This window comes from Prunus persica, chromosome G6, assembly GCF_000346465.2.
Source record: "Prunus persica cultivar Lovell chromosome G6, Prunus_persica_NCBIv2, whole genome shotgun sequence".
In the NCBI taxonomy this organism is placed as follows: domain Eukaryota; kingdom Viridiplantae; phylum Streptophyta; class Magnoliopsida; order Rosales; family Rosaceae; genus Prunus; species Prunus persica.
In genome coordinates, this window is record NC_034014.1 from 7,669,762 (window position 1) to 7,688,016 (window position 18,255).

The 18,255-nt window shown below is 37.3% G+C and overlaps 1 protein-coding gene across 1 annotated transcript; it reads right to left on the reverse strand.

The window, feature by feature from the left end:
- Window positions 1,600–6,871, reverse strand: LOC18774257 (cell division cycle protein 48 homolog). The gene is made up of 9 exons (XM_007208017.2): window positions 6,636–6,871; window positions 6,321–6,480; window positions 5,639–5,867; window positions 4,437–5,203; window positions 3,859–4,080; window positions 3,675–3,746; window positions 3,283–3,564; window positions 2,677–3,036; window positions 1,600–2,183 (listed from the first exon to the last, which is right to left on the reverse strand). The coding sequence occupies exons 1-9, from the start codon at window positions 6,662–6,664 to the stop codon at window positions 1,893–1,895; spliced, it is 2,412 nt and encodes an 803-aa protein (XP_007208079.1). The 5' UTR covers window positions 6,665–6,871; the 3' UTR covers window positions 1,600–1,892.

An 18,255-nucleotide genomic window follows, 5' to 3' on the forward strand; every position in this document is an offset into this window, starting at 1 on the left:
CGTGCCATATGACAGAAGCTCACGGGCATCCTCCTTTCTCTACAGTCTAAAAAAACACCCACCACACAACTACTCATATCATATCATCAGTCATACTCATCACCACCACCACAACCCCAAAACTAATATTTGCATTTGAATTTGCTAGCGATGAGCTGTGCACCCTCTGCCTTGTTCAGCTACTCACGAGCCCATTTAAGACCCCTTTTCAATTTCACCTCCTTTTTCGCAACACTAGCCCCATAAATAAAACCCCATATAAACCCCTCGCATCCTCAACCCAACCCTCAAATTTACATTACATTCCTCACAAACCCAAAAAACCCTCACTCAAAACATATTTCAGACATGTCCTCCTATATTCTTTGCATTGCCCTCATATATTCCCTGCTCTTCTTTCCTTGTTTTGACGTCTCTTTGGCTGCAAGAAACATCCCGTCTAGCGCCCCGAGCACGATGGTGAGGCCTTTGGTCACGGAGGGGCTAGATCACTATGTGAGCATGAAGCCTCAGGACTTGAATCACAAGCAACAAGTTTTTCATGGGAGGGAAGTGAATGGTTGCTTGCCAAAAGGGTTTAGGCATGCCTCTGCTCCAAGCCGGTATGTGAACTATCACGCACTTGGCCAAGGCTGTTCTTCTATGCGCTCCAAGAAACCTTGATGGGGAAGACTGGGAAAAGGATGCAAGTGGTGTTTTGCATATGATTTCCGCGTTTTATGAGTGGTGGATTAATGGATTGTATGTGCGGATTATACATATTACAAAGTGTCTCTCATAATATGCACGTGAGTCTCACTATTTTATGGTGAATTTACTCGCGTATTGTGAGAGTGATTTTATATAACTGGTACTTACGAAGATTCTTAAAAAGGGATGGAATTGAGAAACGTATAAGGGTTAAGTATATTTTTGAGTCATGATGATTAAATGAAAAGTGGTTTATTTAATTTATTACGTTTATTTTTCACCCATATCAAGTAGTTTTTGAACCTAAGATTCTCCCATGCGCCATTTTTCTTTTCTTTATTTTTATACAGCTATCCTACGTTTTGATCATAGAATGCAAAAGGCAAATATTTGGCTGGCTTTGAATCTCCAGCAAAAATTTCATATGAATTCTTTTATAATAAATAAATAAAAAGTTCATTTCACGTGAATAGTGAGACTCTGTTTACATCGTGGTTAAAAACTGGTGACCAATTTCCGACATTTCTCTTAATTTTTGAGAGTCATCATCCATGACACCAGGCACTAAAACCTGGCCCATCTCAAAAGGGTGAGAAGTCATGCACCTGACTTGAAGCCGGCGTAAAGCAAAATCACATCATCTGCAATTTGATCTATATAAAATACCTACAATTCTTGCATTATTTCAGTTTCTTTTGTCCATTAGGTGAAGGCTCGGGTAATTCCACAAAATCCAGCCACTCCAAAATAATTTAGAGCTGAGATTAAAACTACCCTCCCAATCCACCATAGATCATCTATAGACCAAAGTCAAGTAGGCAAGCCAGAAGCAGCGGGCTCTATACTCACCGCTCCAAGTCGCAATCCGTCCCATCTGAAGAGGAACAACAAAGCAAAACCAGTAGCATCTAACTCGACTTCATCCAGTACAGACAACTTTAATATTTAAACATAACAAATTCCATGAATATAGTAAGTGGCCTTTTTCAATCCATCCATCCATTGATTGATAGAAATTGATTAACAGCATATGAAACTTGAAACAGCATGTCATCCTAGCAAACCCCACAAACTCTTTAATACACAGAAGACTAGGCATAACTATGAAAAGGAAAGGCTTCCTCCAGGGTGGCACGAGGAGCAGACAAAAGCATATCAGTAGACACAAATGTCACCCGAAACCATGCATATATAAATAAATATTAACTATACAAATCATCTTCGTCAGCCCCACCAGCAGAAGTTGCGAATGGATCAGCACCAGTTGCCCCAGTTTGGTTATCAGCAAACCTAAACTCAGTTCCGAAACCCCTGGACTGCTGCAAGGTCTGAGCAAAGGTCTGATATTTGCGAATATCTGCATCGCTGACACTCCTACGAGCATATTTCATTGACTCCTCAAAATGAGCAGCTTTAATCTCTGCCACTTCGTCATCGATGTCCTCATCCATAGAATCCGGATTCTCCCCTCTCCTCCTCTCCCGCTCTATATCCTGCAATCACATCATGCGTTAATGATGTATAGAACTTGTGCAGAATTTATGTTACATGCAGTGTCAATCCATGTCTACAAGGCTAGATAACCACATCCCAAGTTTTGGGATGCGAACCAGAGAGATTTGCATGTTTCATCAAATGGAACCATCCTGTTCAAAGCCATTCACTTTTTGCATAAAAATATTGCCATATAAAGCCCCTAATCGCTACAGGCAAAAGAGAAGCACAATGAAATCAGATATGCAAGGCTTGAAAGTCAAATTGGTAAGGTTCCAAGTTAACAGCTCTGAACAAGCAGAGCTTGTAGTTTCGAGAAATAACTTGGTTAAGCAGCCAGGTTCAGTTATTCATGCGAGAACAAGTTTGTACTTCACATTTGGTCAAGAGGAAAGGTACAATCATGAAAATTTAAGCTATCAACGTTTATGACCAATATAAATGAGGAATATTAGGAAGGTGAAGAAGTAACAAGGACAAATGAGGAGATACCTTCTCAATATTTTCTCTTATGGCATACTTGCAGGACCGCTGGCAGATCTCTGTGATATCAGCCCCACTGAAGCCCTGTGTATACCTGGCCAATGCTCTCAAATCAACATCTTTTGAGACAGGTGATTTTCTCAAGCAGGATTTAAAGATTTGGAAACGCGATTCTTCATCAGGAAGAGGAATATAAATCAATTGATCAAGACGGCCAGGTCGGAGAAGTGCTGGGTCAATGATGTCAGGTCGGTTTGTGGCCCCAATAATGAAAACCGTCTTTTTTGCTGTCATGCCATCCATTTCAGTCAGGAGTTGGTTAAGAACCCGATCAGCAGCACCCCCTGCATCCCCAGAACTGCTTCCTCTCTGCAACAATCAGTGTGAAGTAAAATCAACAAATCAAAAGGAAACTAAAGCAAATTATGGGCATCCTAACAAGGTTAAATTACTACTATTCTGCTATTCAATTATATTGAAGCAAACACTTCTCCTACACAAACTAATAAGCAAGTGGAACCAAATTTGCAGTTCAAATTTCAGATGACTTTAATGTATGAAAATCATACGAGCACAGTTAAAAGCAAATAAAAGTCAATAAACGATAAAACTGACCTGTGTAGCAATGGAATCAAGCTCATCAAAGAAAAGGACACATGGTGCAGATGCACGAGCCTTGTCAAAGATTTCTCGAACATTGGCTTCACTCTCACCAAACCACATGGTGAGTAGTTCAGGGCCTTTGATACTGATGAAGTTAGCTTGACATTCATTTGCGATTGCCTTGGCCAAAAGAGTTTTCCCACATCCTGGGGGTCCATAGAAAAGGACCCCTTTAGAAGGTGACATGCCAAATTTCTCAAACTTCTCTGGGTGCTCAACAGGATATTGAACAGTCTTCGAGAAAACAAGGCAGAGACAAAAAAGACTTGGTTGTAAGCACTAAGCAGAGAAGGAAAAAAAAATACAAGATATAAACAGAATACCTAAAAAATAAAAATTATTACCTCTTGTAGCTCCCGCTTGACATTTTCAAGGCCTCCAATATCCTCCCAACTAACATTGGGAACTTCAACAACCTGACCCAAATCAAAGAATAGAAAGAAAGATTAAAAAAAAAATCATATCTCAAAAATATAAAATGATAATTCTATACAACACTGGATGGAATCCAAGCCGAATAACACTCACCGTTTCGCGCAAAGCAGATGGATTGCTTGTTCCTAGAGCAGTCTGGAAGTGCTCATTTGTTACAGCCATTGAGTTGAGTATCTCTGCATCAATGGTTTCATCTTCCAAGTCAATCACATCCATCTTCTCCCTAATGCATTGGAGTGCAGCTTCAGTGCAGAGAGCAGCAAGGTCAGCACCAACATACCCATGTGTATCTTTGGAAATCCTCTCTAAATCAACCTGAACAGCAGGAAGCATAATTTATAACAGCTGAAGGAAGATAAAGAATGAACAACATAAACCAGATTGGCATTTAAGAAAGAAACTTTTACAAATGATACAGGCCAACTTTGCGAACACATAACCAGATTTTTCAAACTTACAGTATGGTCCATCAAACCTATGCTTTAGTAATCATATGTAACACGTATAACTTAGAGTTTCCTTTTGGTTTATAGGATAACTTATGGTGTCACTAGCTTGTTTAAACGGATCCAGTTAATGTTAGGGAACCAAAACTGTCATCATCTATTCCAGATACAGTACATGCTTTACCTTTAAAACAAACTTAGAGAAAAAGAACAGGTTCAACTTACATCATCAGAGAGTTTCATGTTCTTGGTGTGAATGCGAAGAACTTCAAGACGCCCAACTTCATCAGGAACACCAATGTCTATCTCCCTATCAAACCTACCAAACCTTCTCAAAGCCGAGTCAATACTGTTTGGACGATTTGTAGCACCAATAACAATAACGTGAGCTCTAGATTTCAATCCGTCCATCAGAGTCAAAAGTTGAGAAACAATCCGCCTTTCGACCTCACCGTGTGTCTTCTCCCTCTTAGGAGCAATTGAATCAAGCTCATCAATAAAGATGATTGATGGGGCATTCTTCTCCGCTTCTTCAAATGCCTTTCTGAGATTGCTCTCACTCTCTCCAGCCAATTTAGACATAATCTCTGGCCCATTAATGCAAAAGAAAAAAGCACCAGTTTCATTGGCAACAGCTCTGGCTATTAATGTCTTTCCTGAACCCGGGGGTCCATAAAGTAGAATTCCTTTTGGTGGTTTCACACCAATAGATTTAAACAGTTGAGGATGCCTCAGTGGCAGCTCAACTAACTCACGGATTTGAGCCATCTGCTTCCGAACACCACCCACATCATCATAACCAACTTCATCCAACCTTTCCTCATCCTCCCTTTTCACTGGTTCCCCCTCACAGAAGATCTCAGTGTCTGGGGCAACCACACAATATTCTCCTGGGTCTGTTTCAATAACCTTGAACTCTACACTTCTCATTCCTCCTCTGACAAGGAACAGATCTCCTTTCCTCACAGGGCGATAAGCTTCCAAGAAGTAAGCTGCAGACAAAACAAAGGTATAGAGCAAGCCAAGTTTTAATGTCAAGTCTCAAAAATAAATTGAAAGAAATTTAGCCTAAAGGAATATAATCCTATCCTAAACAAAAAAGCCAGACACTAGAAAGCATGTCCAGACAGCGAAAATCATTTGCAGAAGCCTTTCAGATTCTCCATGAATGGCATGCACAGATAACATGGAATGGAAAGCAATCCAAAGAAAAGCCAAACTATTTCTGCAAATTTGAGATAAGAACTTATAGAAAGGGCTACAGAAAGGAATAAAAACAAATGAGCGAAGCCATTAACCTCTTCCCAGACCAACCATCCCCAGAATGACCCTGGGAAAGCAAAAGTTGCAGAAACTCTAGGATGATCCCTAAGTCAATAACAATTTCAAAAGGAAATAATGACTAGCAAAATAGGTCAAGAACTCACGTTTCAAAAAGGCATCAAAGAGATTTCCAGTAACTCCTTCTATGGAGTCATCAATAGGCAGAATGTGAACACGTTTCCCATACTTCACATCAGGGCATTGGTGTACAGACACAACATCTCCAAGTCGAACCCTCAAATTCGATCTGACAACCTTGTTCATCCTGATTCTTGGCTCTTCACAGGTGTCATCAGCAAGTGCAATGCAGATTGTGTCCTTCCGTTTCTTCCCCTGAAAACTCAATTACGGATAATTAAATAAACAACACATAAACAAATCAAAACAACTGCAAATTAAAAAAACAAAAAAAAAAAAAAAAAACAATGTCAAACAACTTGGGTAGGCTCCCGTTGTATAATACCAATGTAATAAGCATTTATTGGCTTCATGCTGCCATGCATCAAACAAGTTCAGATTATGCAAATTTGATAACCTTTACTTTTTATAATTCGAAAGCTTGACCTTCCAAACCAATGAGTACACAAAGCAACCCAACTACGGTTTTTAAACACAGTTGCAATTTCTGAATCTAAGGTAAGTAGTTTCAAAGAAAATACGGGTTATGCAAAATTAAATGCCCTAAAACCTTATCCTAACAAAGCCCTAGCGTGATACTTTATTTATAAAAATATATTGACAAGCTACCAATAACAAATCAATAATTTTCTATTAGCAAAAAAATACCTTGATGAGGATAGTGTCGCCACGGAAAAGCTGGAGCTTTTCCATGGTCTCTGGATGCATCGAAACGACAGAGTTGTCATCGTTTATAGCCTCATCCACGACGAGACGGTTCGGCGACTTCTTCCGCTCCAAAATCGCGGTCGAGAAGTCCTTCTTCTTCCTGGAAAACCATGAAATCCACAATCAAAACTGAAGATTTACAAAAATAAAAAAAATTGAAAAAACAAACTTCAATACATAAAAATTATTACTTTAAAACAAAAAACAAAAAATTGATGGTGGATTTTGGAATATAATGGCAGTGGGTTGACTTACGAGTCGGACGATTCGGCTGGGTGAGCCATGGTGGAGATTTCAGAGATCAGGAAGTATGGTAGACGAAAAGCAAAGAGACCAAGAGAGAGAGAGTGTTTGTGTGATCTTGTGTGTGGGTGGATATATCTGGGCCTGAGTTTTATGGCTTGTTTGGCACGAAAATCGGAGAAATATTTCTAACTGGGTTGTTTGGTTATATGGAGAAGCAGTAACCCGAATTGGACTTGGAATAGGAATAGAAGTTGGAATGGGAATTACGTCTACGGTGCACCAACTTTTTAAATAATAAATAAAGGGAAATGCTAGCAACCTTTTCTGTAACCTTTTTCTTGACATGTGTCATTCTCTTTGCACTTAAAATAATTTCATTAATATATTATACAAGCTAACTTTTGCTTTCCAAATTTACCCTTATTAAATATATTCAATTTATCCCAAAAAAATTCACAACTTTTTTACCATCATATTATTTATTTTTTTTAATGTCAGTTTTTTTATAAAAAAAAATAAAGAAAATGTATGCGTTTTAAAAAAATAAGTAATGTTCATTTTTTTTAACACAAAGGGTTTAGATAGGAAAAAAAAAGTCCTTCAAATCCGTAAGCACCCCAATTGTACAGAGTTTATAGACTAACTTTTTTTTTTCCTGAAGGAAATTGCTTGATTGCATTTCTTATACTACTAAATAAACTAAAATATCCCCCAAATCTGAGTAGAAACAAAACAACACATTTTAATATTAGCAATGGTTACAAAACACCAAATAGTGAAATCTTTATACAATATTAAAGTCTTCCCAAAAAATTTCCAGAATCTAGTAGTAGTAGAAACAAAATGATTAATCTTCCCAGACTTCACTTCACTTCTCTTCTTCAAAGGTATACAACTTCACTACTCATCTTCCCAGACTTCACATGCAACTCTTCTCTAATATGTATCAACTGTTCCTATTACCACAAATTCAGTTGGTCAAACAAGCACAAACAAAGTTCTTATAAATTTTTTTCTTTTTAAAATTCTATAAATAAATAAATAAAAAGTTCTTATAACAATACCATCTTGTGTAGCTTGACCAGCAAAATATTCATGCATGTCTGAGGTCCACAAATTATAATTTTCCTATTACATGCAGTAGATATGCACCTTAATTAATACAAATATATTAGTAATAAACACAAATAAATCATATATGACAATATTAACTACCATCCAGTCCATATTTACTTTCATTCCATTATGCCCTTCAAGAGTCTCATATTCATCCTATAACATATCAAAGAAAAACAAGATTTATTCATAAGTGATAAAATTCAATAGAAGGTTATGATTATTAAGTGCTGAAAAGAAGAATTTGTGTATCACCTATGGTATACTTACTATTTGTTGCAAGCATTCATGAGTATCCTTGTAGTTATCAGAAGCATCATTCCTTATGTGTGCTTGTTCTGTAACACCCCGACTCCAAATTTAACCCTTATTTAAATTATTTAATTATTTAAGGGCATTTTGGTTATATTCTTAATCGGAGAGAGTTTGGGGCAGTGACTAGTATTTTTGGATAGGTCATACTGAGACGAGTTCATAGACACGTAGTGGGCTCGAATCGGAGTTGTAACGAGAGAGATATGGTCAAAAGAAACCCAGTGACACAATCGTAATTATTTCAAAATGGGATTTTTTATAAAAATCAGATTTTCTCTCTCTCTCTCTCTCTCTCTCTCTCTCTCTCTCTCTCTCTCTCTCTCTCTCTCTCTCGCTCTCTCTCCCGCGAGCTCTCTCTCTCTTTCTCTCCCGTCGGTCTCTCTCTCTCTCCTCGTATCTTCGGCCACCGGCAGCGGCTGCGAACGAGACAGGTGCCAAAAGGACCGGCTCGACCTCGGCGTCACGACCCAGCCCTCCCTCGACATCGGCCGCCGCTTCAGCCGCCGGAAAATGGCGATTTTCTCCCGGTTTTCGCTCGAACTTCGCCGGCTCCGATCTCCCTCCTCCGGCCGCCATTTCTGGCGATCAAGGAATGGAAATTCATCCCTTTTGTATGCTCTAGCTGATGGTTGGGTAGGATTGGATCGATTCTTAGCGTAGCCAATTCGATTTTCGAATTGAAATTCGGCCGGTTTTGGGATCGCGATTCCGGCAGCTTCCGGTCAGTTTTTGGGGTAGGTCCAAGAACAAAAATGGCTCCAAATAGGGTGTTATACCTAGGGTAGGAGTTTGGAGCCGTGGTTTTGAGATTTTCCGGCGAAGCTTTATCGCTTTGGGCACCCACGCCCTGCCGACACGTGCGGTGGCGCGTGGGCACTGTAGAAAAAGTGGCACTATGTCTCGATGAGATCCTTAGGTTGTCACGAGTGCGTAGGATTTCGCGAATCTCAATTTGGACGTCGTTTGACTATCGAACGGACGAAAGCATATTGTGCGTTATCCGGGTTCGATAGGGTGGGACGGTTGGATGGTCCCAAATTTAATATATGTTAATCTAGGTATTTCTAGGATCGTGTAGGAATTCACGGATTGTGAATTGGAGCCCCGGATGTTCCGAATAGTAAAATAAAGTTTATATTTTATATTAACTGTCAGATCGTGCGATCGTGAGCGATCCGACCGTCCGATCTGAACCAAACTTGCAGGACGAGTGTCCTATACCTTATAAAACCCATAGGGACTTTCGGATCAGAATATGGAGGTCGTGGGCCCCGCAGGTCCGTTTGACCCTTAGTTGACCGCGAGTCTCTCGGAGTAATCTCACATTTCCATGGGGGATTATCGGGTGCTAGACCATTGTGGAGGGTTACACAATATTAGGATTAATATAATTATATATGTTTGTACAAGGGTACAAAAGAGTCTAGAATGTCAGTTTGGAGTGTTATACGCACTACCTTAGGTACCTCCCCGGATTTTGGTTACACTACAAGTACCACCAAGTGAAAGTTAGGTCCTACGTGGCGTAGGTTATCCGGCGTGCGAACAGACCCCATACGTGGCGTTGGTTGTACCGGCGTATGGGGAGATTATGTATATTGTGTTGAGGTCGCACGTGGCGTAGGTTATCCGGCGTGTCGACAGACCTCATACGTGGCGTTGGTTGTACCGGCGTATGGGGAGATGTGATATGATGTGCAGGTCTCGCGTGGCGTAGGTTATCCGGTGTTGAGACAGACCCCATACGTGGCATTGGTTGTACCGGCGTATAGGGAGATATTATGATAATATGGCATAGTCGCACGTGGCGTAGGTTATCCGGCTTGTTGACAGACCCCATACGTGACGTTGGTTGTACCGGCGTATGGAGAGATTATGTGAAATACAGAGAAATGAAATAAGGTATCGCCTATGTGTGGAATTGGGTTTTATGGAAGAACTACGTGTGACTTGATCTCTCGAGGAGGGTACGTAGGCAGCCTAAGGTTATTAGGTGCAGTCGCAAACTAAATGTTAGTCATAATTTATATTTGAATTGTTTGCCTTGTTTAAGGCATGAATTGTTTGTTTAGTGGGTTTGGTAGTAGTTGAGAATTATTGGAAGGCCGAAGGCCGTTTGTGTAAATTGCATGAAATTATATTGTGCATGCTGCCAGTTGTGGATATTAAATTCGTTTTTATGCAGGTTGAAATTTTGGAAAATGTCCAATTTATAGAGGAGACCCTGCCGAAATTTCGGCAGGAAGTCTCGGTCTTTAGTAAGTGGGCCTGGCATCGGGGTTGATGTCGGGAATTCCAGAGGGTTCGCCTCGGATTTCGAAAAATTCGGGGCAGGTCCTTTCATGTTCCTATACATAAAAAAAACACCTTGACATGTATATGTTATATATGCATCTAAAGGTAATTCCAAAAGAAAACTAATATATTGTACTTGTCTTGGCAAGGAGCTTTCTATCCCATCATTAGATAGTCCAAGATTTGCTTGTGCCTACGAAAAAAGATGAAAGTATATTTAATAGATAGGCAATGACAATATGAGGAAGTAGATCAATATATGTCTTATGTACAGGAAAAAAATTTAGAGCATATCTTCTTTGGCTTCTTGTTATATTTTTTACCATTCGAGTTCTGATTCTTCACCCTTTTCGGGGCTCCTTTTGTATTTGAGACTCTTGGATCAAGCACATTGATATCACACAACACATTATTATTAACATTCTCTTTATCAACGCTGTGAAAATCATATGATGTGCTATTGAGAGAATGATTTATGCTTGCACATTGTTTCAAGGCTTTCTCCAATGCATGATTTACAATATCATAACTCTCTTGAGATAATGACCCCTCTTCAATCAATTTATTGGCTTTTCGAAACAAGTCATTGAAATGCTGTTTTTTGGGGTCAACTTCTTTTGACATATGTCTACTGGTGTATCCATTCCTTGCATCTTTTGTCCATCGTTTTAATATGTAATGACTTGGAATTCTAAAAACACCAGAAGATTGCAGCACAGCTATTGCATGCCTACAAAGAAACCCACTATATTCAAACAGCCGACATACACAACAGACTTCATATTTTCTTCCATCAAAGACGACTACAAAATCTTGCTTCTTTTCAAAATCTTGAACTTTAAAAGTATTTTTCATACTTTCCTCCTTTTCTTTTATAGGATAACATGCCGATACTCCTAAAACTTGCAGTTGAAACTTCCTAAAAATTTCATGTGTGTAAATAACTGACATTTGCTTCTCAAAAGGTGATGGAGATTTTAAAGTAGGCTCTTTATGTAATGTCTTAAAATCTGCATGGGTTGCTGCTTCTTCTCTATCTTGTAAAGCCACCTTGTATTTCTCAACAAACTCTTTCAATGTAGTCTTCTTGTTTACATATTTATCAAAGAAAGATTTGATACTTTCATATCTCTGAGTTGTAGACATTCCAGCAAAAAATGCATCTCTCATGTAAGTGGGAACCTAAAACTTGCGGTCTTCGAACAAAGATTTAATCCACTCATTGTTATCAAGCTCAAACACTTCAACCATATTCTGCCATTTTTGCTCAAAGTCCTTTACTGTCCATGAATTGTAGATGCAATTATTAAACACTCCCATAAAATTTCCATGCTTTCTCAAAACTTCACCAAGCTTTTGAGGGATCTTTCTCAATATATGCCATAAACTAAAACGATGACGAGCATTTGAGAAAACCTCCGCAATGGCTGCTTTCATAGCTTGATCTTGGTCAGTTAGTATAGCACTAGGAGCTTTCCCACCCATAGCTCTAATCCATGTCTTCATTAACCAAACAAATGTACAAGTAGTTTCATCCACAAGTAGTGCACATCCAAGTAATGTAGACTAAGAATGATTATTCACTCCAATAAAAGGAGCGAAAGGCATCTTATATTTGTTGGTGATATATGTTGTATCAAACGAAATGACATCACCAAAAATTTTGTAGTCTTCTCGGCCTTTTGCATCGACCCAAAACACATTTACCAAACGTTGTTCTTCATCCAAATCCATTGCATAAAAAAAGTTAGGATTCTCTTCTTGCATTCTCATGAAAAGCTCAAGCATTGCCTTAGCATCCCCGGATTCTAGTGCCAAACGACGTTCCTTATCTAGATCTTTTTCTAAAAACCCAATTTTCTCATATCCTCCGTATTGTTTGGCCATTGCAGCAAAAATTTTACTTGGCTTCACTCCAACTGAATGCAAAGCATTAATATTATACTTGTCGGCACTGTTGATTCTTCTATTACTTGGAAAGTAGTGTATATGCTATGGATAGAGATCATGGTTATGCTCTCTGACAAAATTACAAACAAACCATTTTCCATCATACCTTCTTTTGACTTCCAAGCTTGCTTTGCAATCTATTTTCAAGCAAGGCCGTGAGTTAATAGCATCAGATTTTCGTTTTTCCCCATACCTCGTACAAGCAAATTTTGTATCAATCCATTCTCCGGATGTCTTTGACAGACGACAAGATACCTTTGAGGCAGCAAATCCTTTTTGTTTAGCATACTCTGAATAAAATTCATACGGCTTGTCATCTGAATGGAATTCCATTTCACTAAAGTCTGTGTCTTCATTAATAAAGCTTGCACTCTTAAATATATTAGTGTTATCTTGACTCACACCATCAACATCTTCTTCGGGCAAATTCAAGTCAATCTCGACTCCCATAGACACCTAACAATATAGGCTTGAGATAAAATATATAGAACCAAAAGAATAAAAAATCACCAAAATCGAATTCAATATGAAAACCTAAATATATCACAGTTTAGATTAACAAAAGAAATACCCATCAACCTAAGAAAATACTTCCAACAGATATCAATTTTCAGCACAATAATAAAGCAGAAATGAAACCATACATTTGACCCAGACTTGGAGCAAGAGAAGCTAAACAAGATGCTTTAGCTTTTGTGGTTGAGCCTGAGAGTTGAAATGGCAGGAGCGTCTTCTGAAAGATAAAGCAAAGAGAAGACGATTTAGCTTCAAGGGCAAATATGGAAATATAATTTTTAGTTTTTCTGTAATTAGTAGCATTGTTTTATGTGTAAGGAAAGTGACACGTGTCAAGCAAAGAAGGGAGAAGGTCCAAAGGAGAAGGTTAGAGAGAAGGTTGCTAGCATTCCCCATAAATAAATATACTTGTTAACTGGCTTTTCCAGGTAACTGCATTGCAAATTCAAATTGCAATTGATGACAATTCATTCAATTAATTCATTTATTTTACAACATTTGCTGTGAAAATAAAGTGTTTTCTCTTTTCGTAATTGCATCCCAAAAATGCAAAAGTATGCAAACGAGTTATCGATTGCATATTTACATTGTAAAAGTATGCTTATACATTAGCAATTGCGTAATTAAATTGCATAATAGGAGTCACATTATGGTATTTGGATTTTTTTTTTTTAAAACATACCTTCCAACATGTTGGTATTTCTTTCTAAAATGTAGTGAGAAATAGAGCAAGAGCAAAGTTCTCTATTTTTGAAAAGTCATTATTCTAGTAAACAAAGGGTTTACAATATTAATAACTATTAGGGTACCATAACATCGTAAAAATAATTTATAAACTTGTAAATTACAAGTTTTGGGTATCAATTTAATAGTTTTTACACATAGATTATAACGTTAGTGTTCACCCAGTCCATAATGTTGTATAGCCTCTATTTATAAAGATATTGATCCACAATACAAGGAATTGGTAAAAGTCGACATTAGAGATGTAAAATAGTATTCTTACTTTAGTAAATATGAGAGTTTACAAGATTAAGGACATGTGTTACAAGGTTTTGGATATAAGGGTACCATAATTTCGTAAACATGATCCCTAAACTTGTAAGTTCCAAGATTTAGGTAGCAATTTATAAATTTGTTCACCGGGATTAAAACGTTAGGGTTCACCTGATCCATAATGTTGTAAATCTTCTATTTACAAAGATATGAATCCATATTACAAGGAATTGGTCATGGTGGACCTTGGAGGTGTAAATGGGGGTCCCTATTATAGTAAACACAAGATTTCACAAGACTGAAGACTAGTATTACAAGGTTTTGGATACAAAGGTATCATAATTTTGTAAACAGAATCCCTAAACTTGTAAGTTACAATATTTAGATCATGATTTATAAGTTTTTACAATGTTACGGTTCAGCTGATGCATAATGTTGTAAATCCCTTATTTACAAGGATTTGTATTCATATTATAAGGTATTAGTAAGAGTGGAACTTGGAGGAGTAAAATGTGTCGTTTTTGTATTAAATAAAGGATTTCAAAGATTAAGGACCGAAGTTACAAGGTTTTGGATACAAAGGCACTATAACTTCTTAAAAAGGATCCTTAAACTTGTAAGTTATAAGATTTATGTAGCGTTTTACAAGTTTTTGTACCTCGATTACAACGTTAAGGTTCACGCAATTCGTAATTTTGTAAATACCATAAACTTGTGAGTTACAAGATATGGGTAATGATTTACAAGTTTTTGCACATGGATTACAACGTTAGGGTTCACCCGATCCATAATGTTGTAAATCCCTAATTACAAGGATTTGGATCCATATTACAAGGAATGACCTTGGAGATGTAAAATGATGTTCTTATTCTAGTAAACACTAGAGCTTATAAGATTAAGGACCGGAGTTACAAGGTTTTGGATACAGGACATCATAACATTGTAAACAAGATCATTGAACTTTTAAGTTACAAGATTTGGGTAATGATTTACAAGTTTTGGCACCCGGATTACAATATTAGGGTTCATTCGATCCATAATGTTGTAAATTTCCTATTTATGAAGATTTGGATCCATATTACAATCAATTACTAATGGTGAACCTTGGAGATGTAAAATGATATCATTATTCCAGTAAACATTAGAGCTTACAAGATTATGGACCGGAGTTACAAAATTTTGGATACAAGGGCACCATAAAATTGTAAACAAGATTTGTGAACTTGTAAGTTACAAGATTTTTGGGTAATGATTTACAAATGTATGCACTTAGTTTACAATGTTAGGGTTCACCTGATCCATGATTTTGTAAATCCCCAATTTTACAAGGATTTGGATCCACATTACAATCTATTGGTAATGGTGGACCTTCAAGATGTAAAATGGTATCCTTATTCTAGTAAACATTAGAGCTTACAACATTTGATAACTGATGAAGTATACTTCTTTAATCTTTCACTTATAATTTTATCTTCCAGTATAACTTTACTCTCAACCAGCAATTACCCATGAAGCATACTAACTTATGTAACAATTTATTGAGTTATGGCATTGTGTAAGACCCATGAGCTTATTAAGAAGCAAGAAGGGTAAGAATATGACATTGCCCAGGGAGGAAAACTTGAAATGCCTTATAAGAGCAATTGACATCTCATGTACATATTTTGTCCAAGATAGCATAAGTTTAAGCCTATGTACAAAATCGTGAGGGCCTAGGCCCAATGCAAAAAATATCTTACTATAGGGAGTGGAATGTGACACATTGTTCAAATACCATAATATTTCTGATTACTTCAAATTCAATACTCAATCGAAATAGTGGGATCTTCAGAACCCATTTGATTTGATTGAATCCTATGTCAAATATACTTTTAGTTGGTCGTGGCTCAATTTTGACTCCAGCTTTGCATAAATCTATCAAGATGGGTATTTTCAATTTGACTATTGCATAATTTATATTTCTTGTGTTGTTTGATGCATGACACTTTGATTAATGGTGATAGCTGAGTTTGAAGGGTTTAACGGTACTCTATTGGGCATTAGAATGCTCATACCCTAATAAATTGTGCAGGATTCGGGGCAAAGTTTGAGGAAATTAACGAGTTTCAACCAAACTATTAAGTTTTTGTTGTTGAATTGTATAATTAGTATTTGTAAGTAGTCAATTTAACTACGAGCTACTACGACTCTGATTTTGTATTGTTAACTAAATTTGTATTATTTGTGACTCTACTTCTCATCATATCATGGTTATAGGATTTTATTCTTATGACTACGGTATGAATCACACCATGATCTAGGAATATTCCTTATTCTCGAATTGGGTCGTAACAAATGATTTAGGTGTCTTACATAAATGGTGCATGGTAGGGGTTGGGATGATTCTGTTTGGACTGATTTTCTTCAAAAAATGGAACTTGAATTGAAAATGCAAACGGGTTCGGTTTTGACCAATTTTGCTTAAAATCCATATAGAAATCTGAACCAACCCGAACCTGTTCGGTTCCTACTGTTCCGATTTGAGTATGGGCCCAAATTTTTTTTTTTAATTTATTTATAGACCTGCCAAAAATGTATTTATATACTAACATACCCCAAATTTGAGGTTCCATCAAGCTTTGAACACATCAAAATGAATCCAACTTCAACAAAAATACAATACAAATTCAATCCAACTTCAACATATAAATTACAACCCAAATTCAATCAAACTTCAACAAAATAAGTTCCAAAATAAATTACAAGCCAAATACAACCCAAATTCAATCCAAATATATATTACAACACAAATTCAATCCAACTTCATTAAATTCCTCATAACATTGAAAAGTAGCTGAAGCTGTGGTGTTAGGTGTGGATGAACTCATAATATCTACAAAAAAAATATAAACCCATTAAAACATTAGTTAAACAAACATATTATATAATACATTAATAAAGCATATAAAATTACAAAGACATACCTAATTCAATCGATTCATAGAACTCCATCTCTTGAATTGTTGGCTCATATTGTAAAGAGGATATGTCATCCGACCTTAACCAATTTTGAGAGCAAATTAAGGCCTCCACAATCTTAGGAGTCAAAGAAGCACGAAATGAATTAACTAACTGACCACCCGTGCTAAAGTATGATTCCGAAGCCACCGTTGATACCGGGATGGCAAACACATCCTTTGCAATAAGTGCCAACCCCAGATACTTAACCTCATTCAATTTCCACCACTTTAAACCATCAAATTCGTCAACCACATCTTCAATAGGGTCGATGATGTACCTATCAATCTCATGCTCCAATACCACAACATCATTTGCTCGAGTATATTTTCTCCAATTTTCAGTCATTTGCCTCCGTTTCTTTCCCCTCCAGCTTAGGCTACTACTTGTATGCATGGTAGTAGTATCACTAAAACAATAACTACTACTTTGAGTGGATGGTGGTGGTGACAACGACATGGCATACTCCTCATAAAGCTTCTTTAAAATATCTTTGATCTCATTCTTCTTCTTAACTGCATCTTCCGGATTTTCAAACCGGCTCGTCAAGATAAACTCCAAGTTCCCCAATTTGTATCGAGGGTTAAGAACAAGAGCAACCATCAAAATTTGGTTCAATTTATCAAGGTCACCATAATACTTTTTAAATTTCATCTTCATGTTAAGTGTCATGTCCTTCAAAACTTTGGAGGTTTGGGTTTCACTTAATATTTCCTCCTCTTCCATCAACAAATCCTCAATTTCTTCTTTCATTGCAATCAAGTCATGAAATGTGGTGTGGAAAGCGGGATGCAAAGTGACACTCATCTTCAATGTAGTATCATAAAATATCTTTAAAAAATTCACGAAGGTACGAGCATTGTTCTAATCCTCATTAGTTGGTGGCCCTTCCCTTTTTCTAGAGTAATGAGACATAATCACCCCATCTCCGTGATCCGATTCATCTTCACCAAACCAAGAAATATATGGGCCTTCATCATCTTCTCTCATTCTCCAAAAGGCTTTTTCAAACTTTAAGGCGGCTTTCAACATCATATATGTGGAATTCCACCTAGTTGGCACATCCAACACCATAAGCCCTTTGCATTCAATTTGCTCATTCTTAACACAATTCTTAAAGTCCTCTAACCTTTTGGGAGAAGATCTTACATACTTCACCGCATTTCTTATACACAATATGCTTTTCTCCAACTTCTTCAACCCATCACGAACTATCAAATTCACAATATGTGCACAACACCTAATGTGCATGTACTTTCCTTCTAATACAAGACTTCCATTTCCCCAATGACCCATTTTCGACTTCAAGTAATCTATGACATTTGTGTTTGAAGAAGCATTATTGGTCGTGATGGTTAATATCTTCTTCATATCCCAATCAAGCAAACATGACTCGAGGAGTTTACCAATTGAGTTCCCCTTGTGCAAGTTTCAATTACCATCT

Excerpts from the sequence above, each read along its gene's own strand:
- LOC18774257 (XM_007208017.2), bottom strand. The coding sequence starts at position 6,664 with ATGGCTCACCCAGCCGAATCGTCCGACTC. Across the intron at positions 4,081-4,436 it reads ACATGAAACTCTCTGATGAT|GTTGATTTAGAGAGGATTTC; the intron begins GTAAGTTGAACC and ends CCTGCTGTTCAG. Across the intron at positions 3,747-3,858 it reads CATCTGCTTTGCGCGAAACG|GTTGTTGAAGTTCCCAATGT; the intron begins GTGAGTGTTATT and ends GATTTGGGTCAG.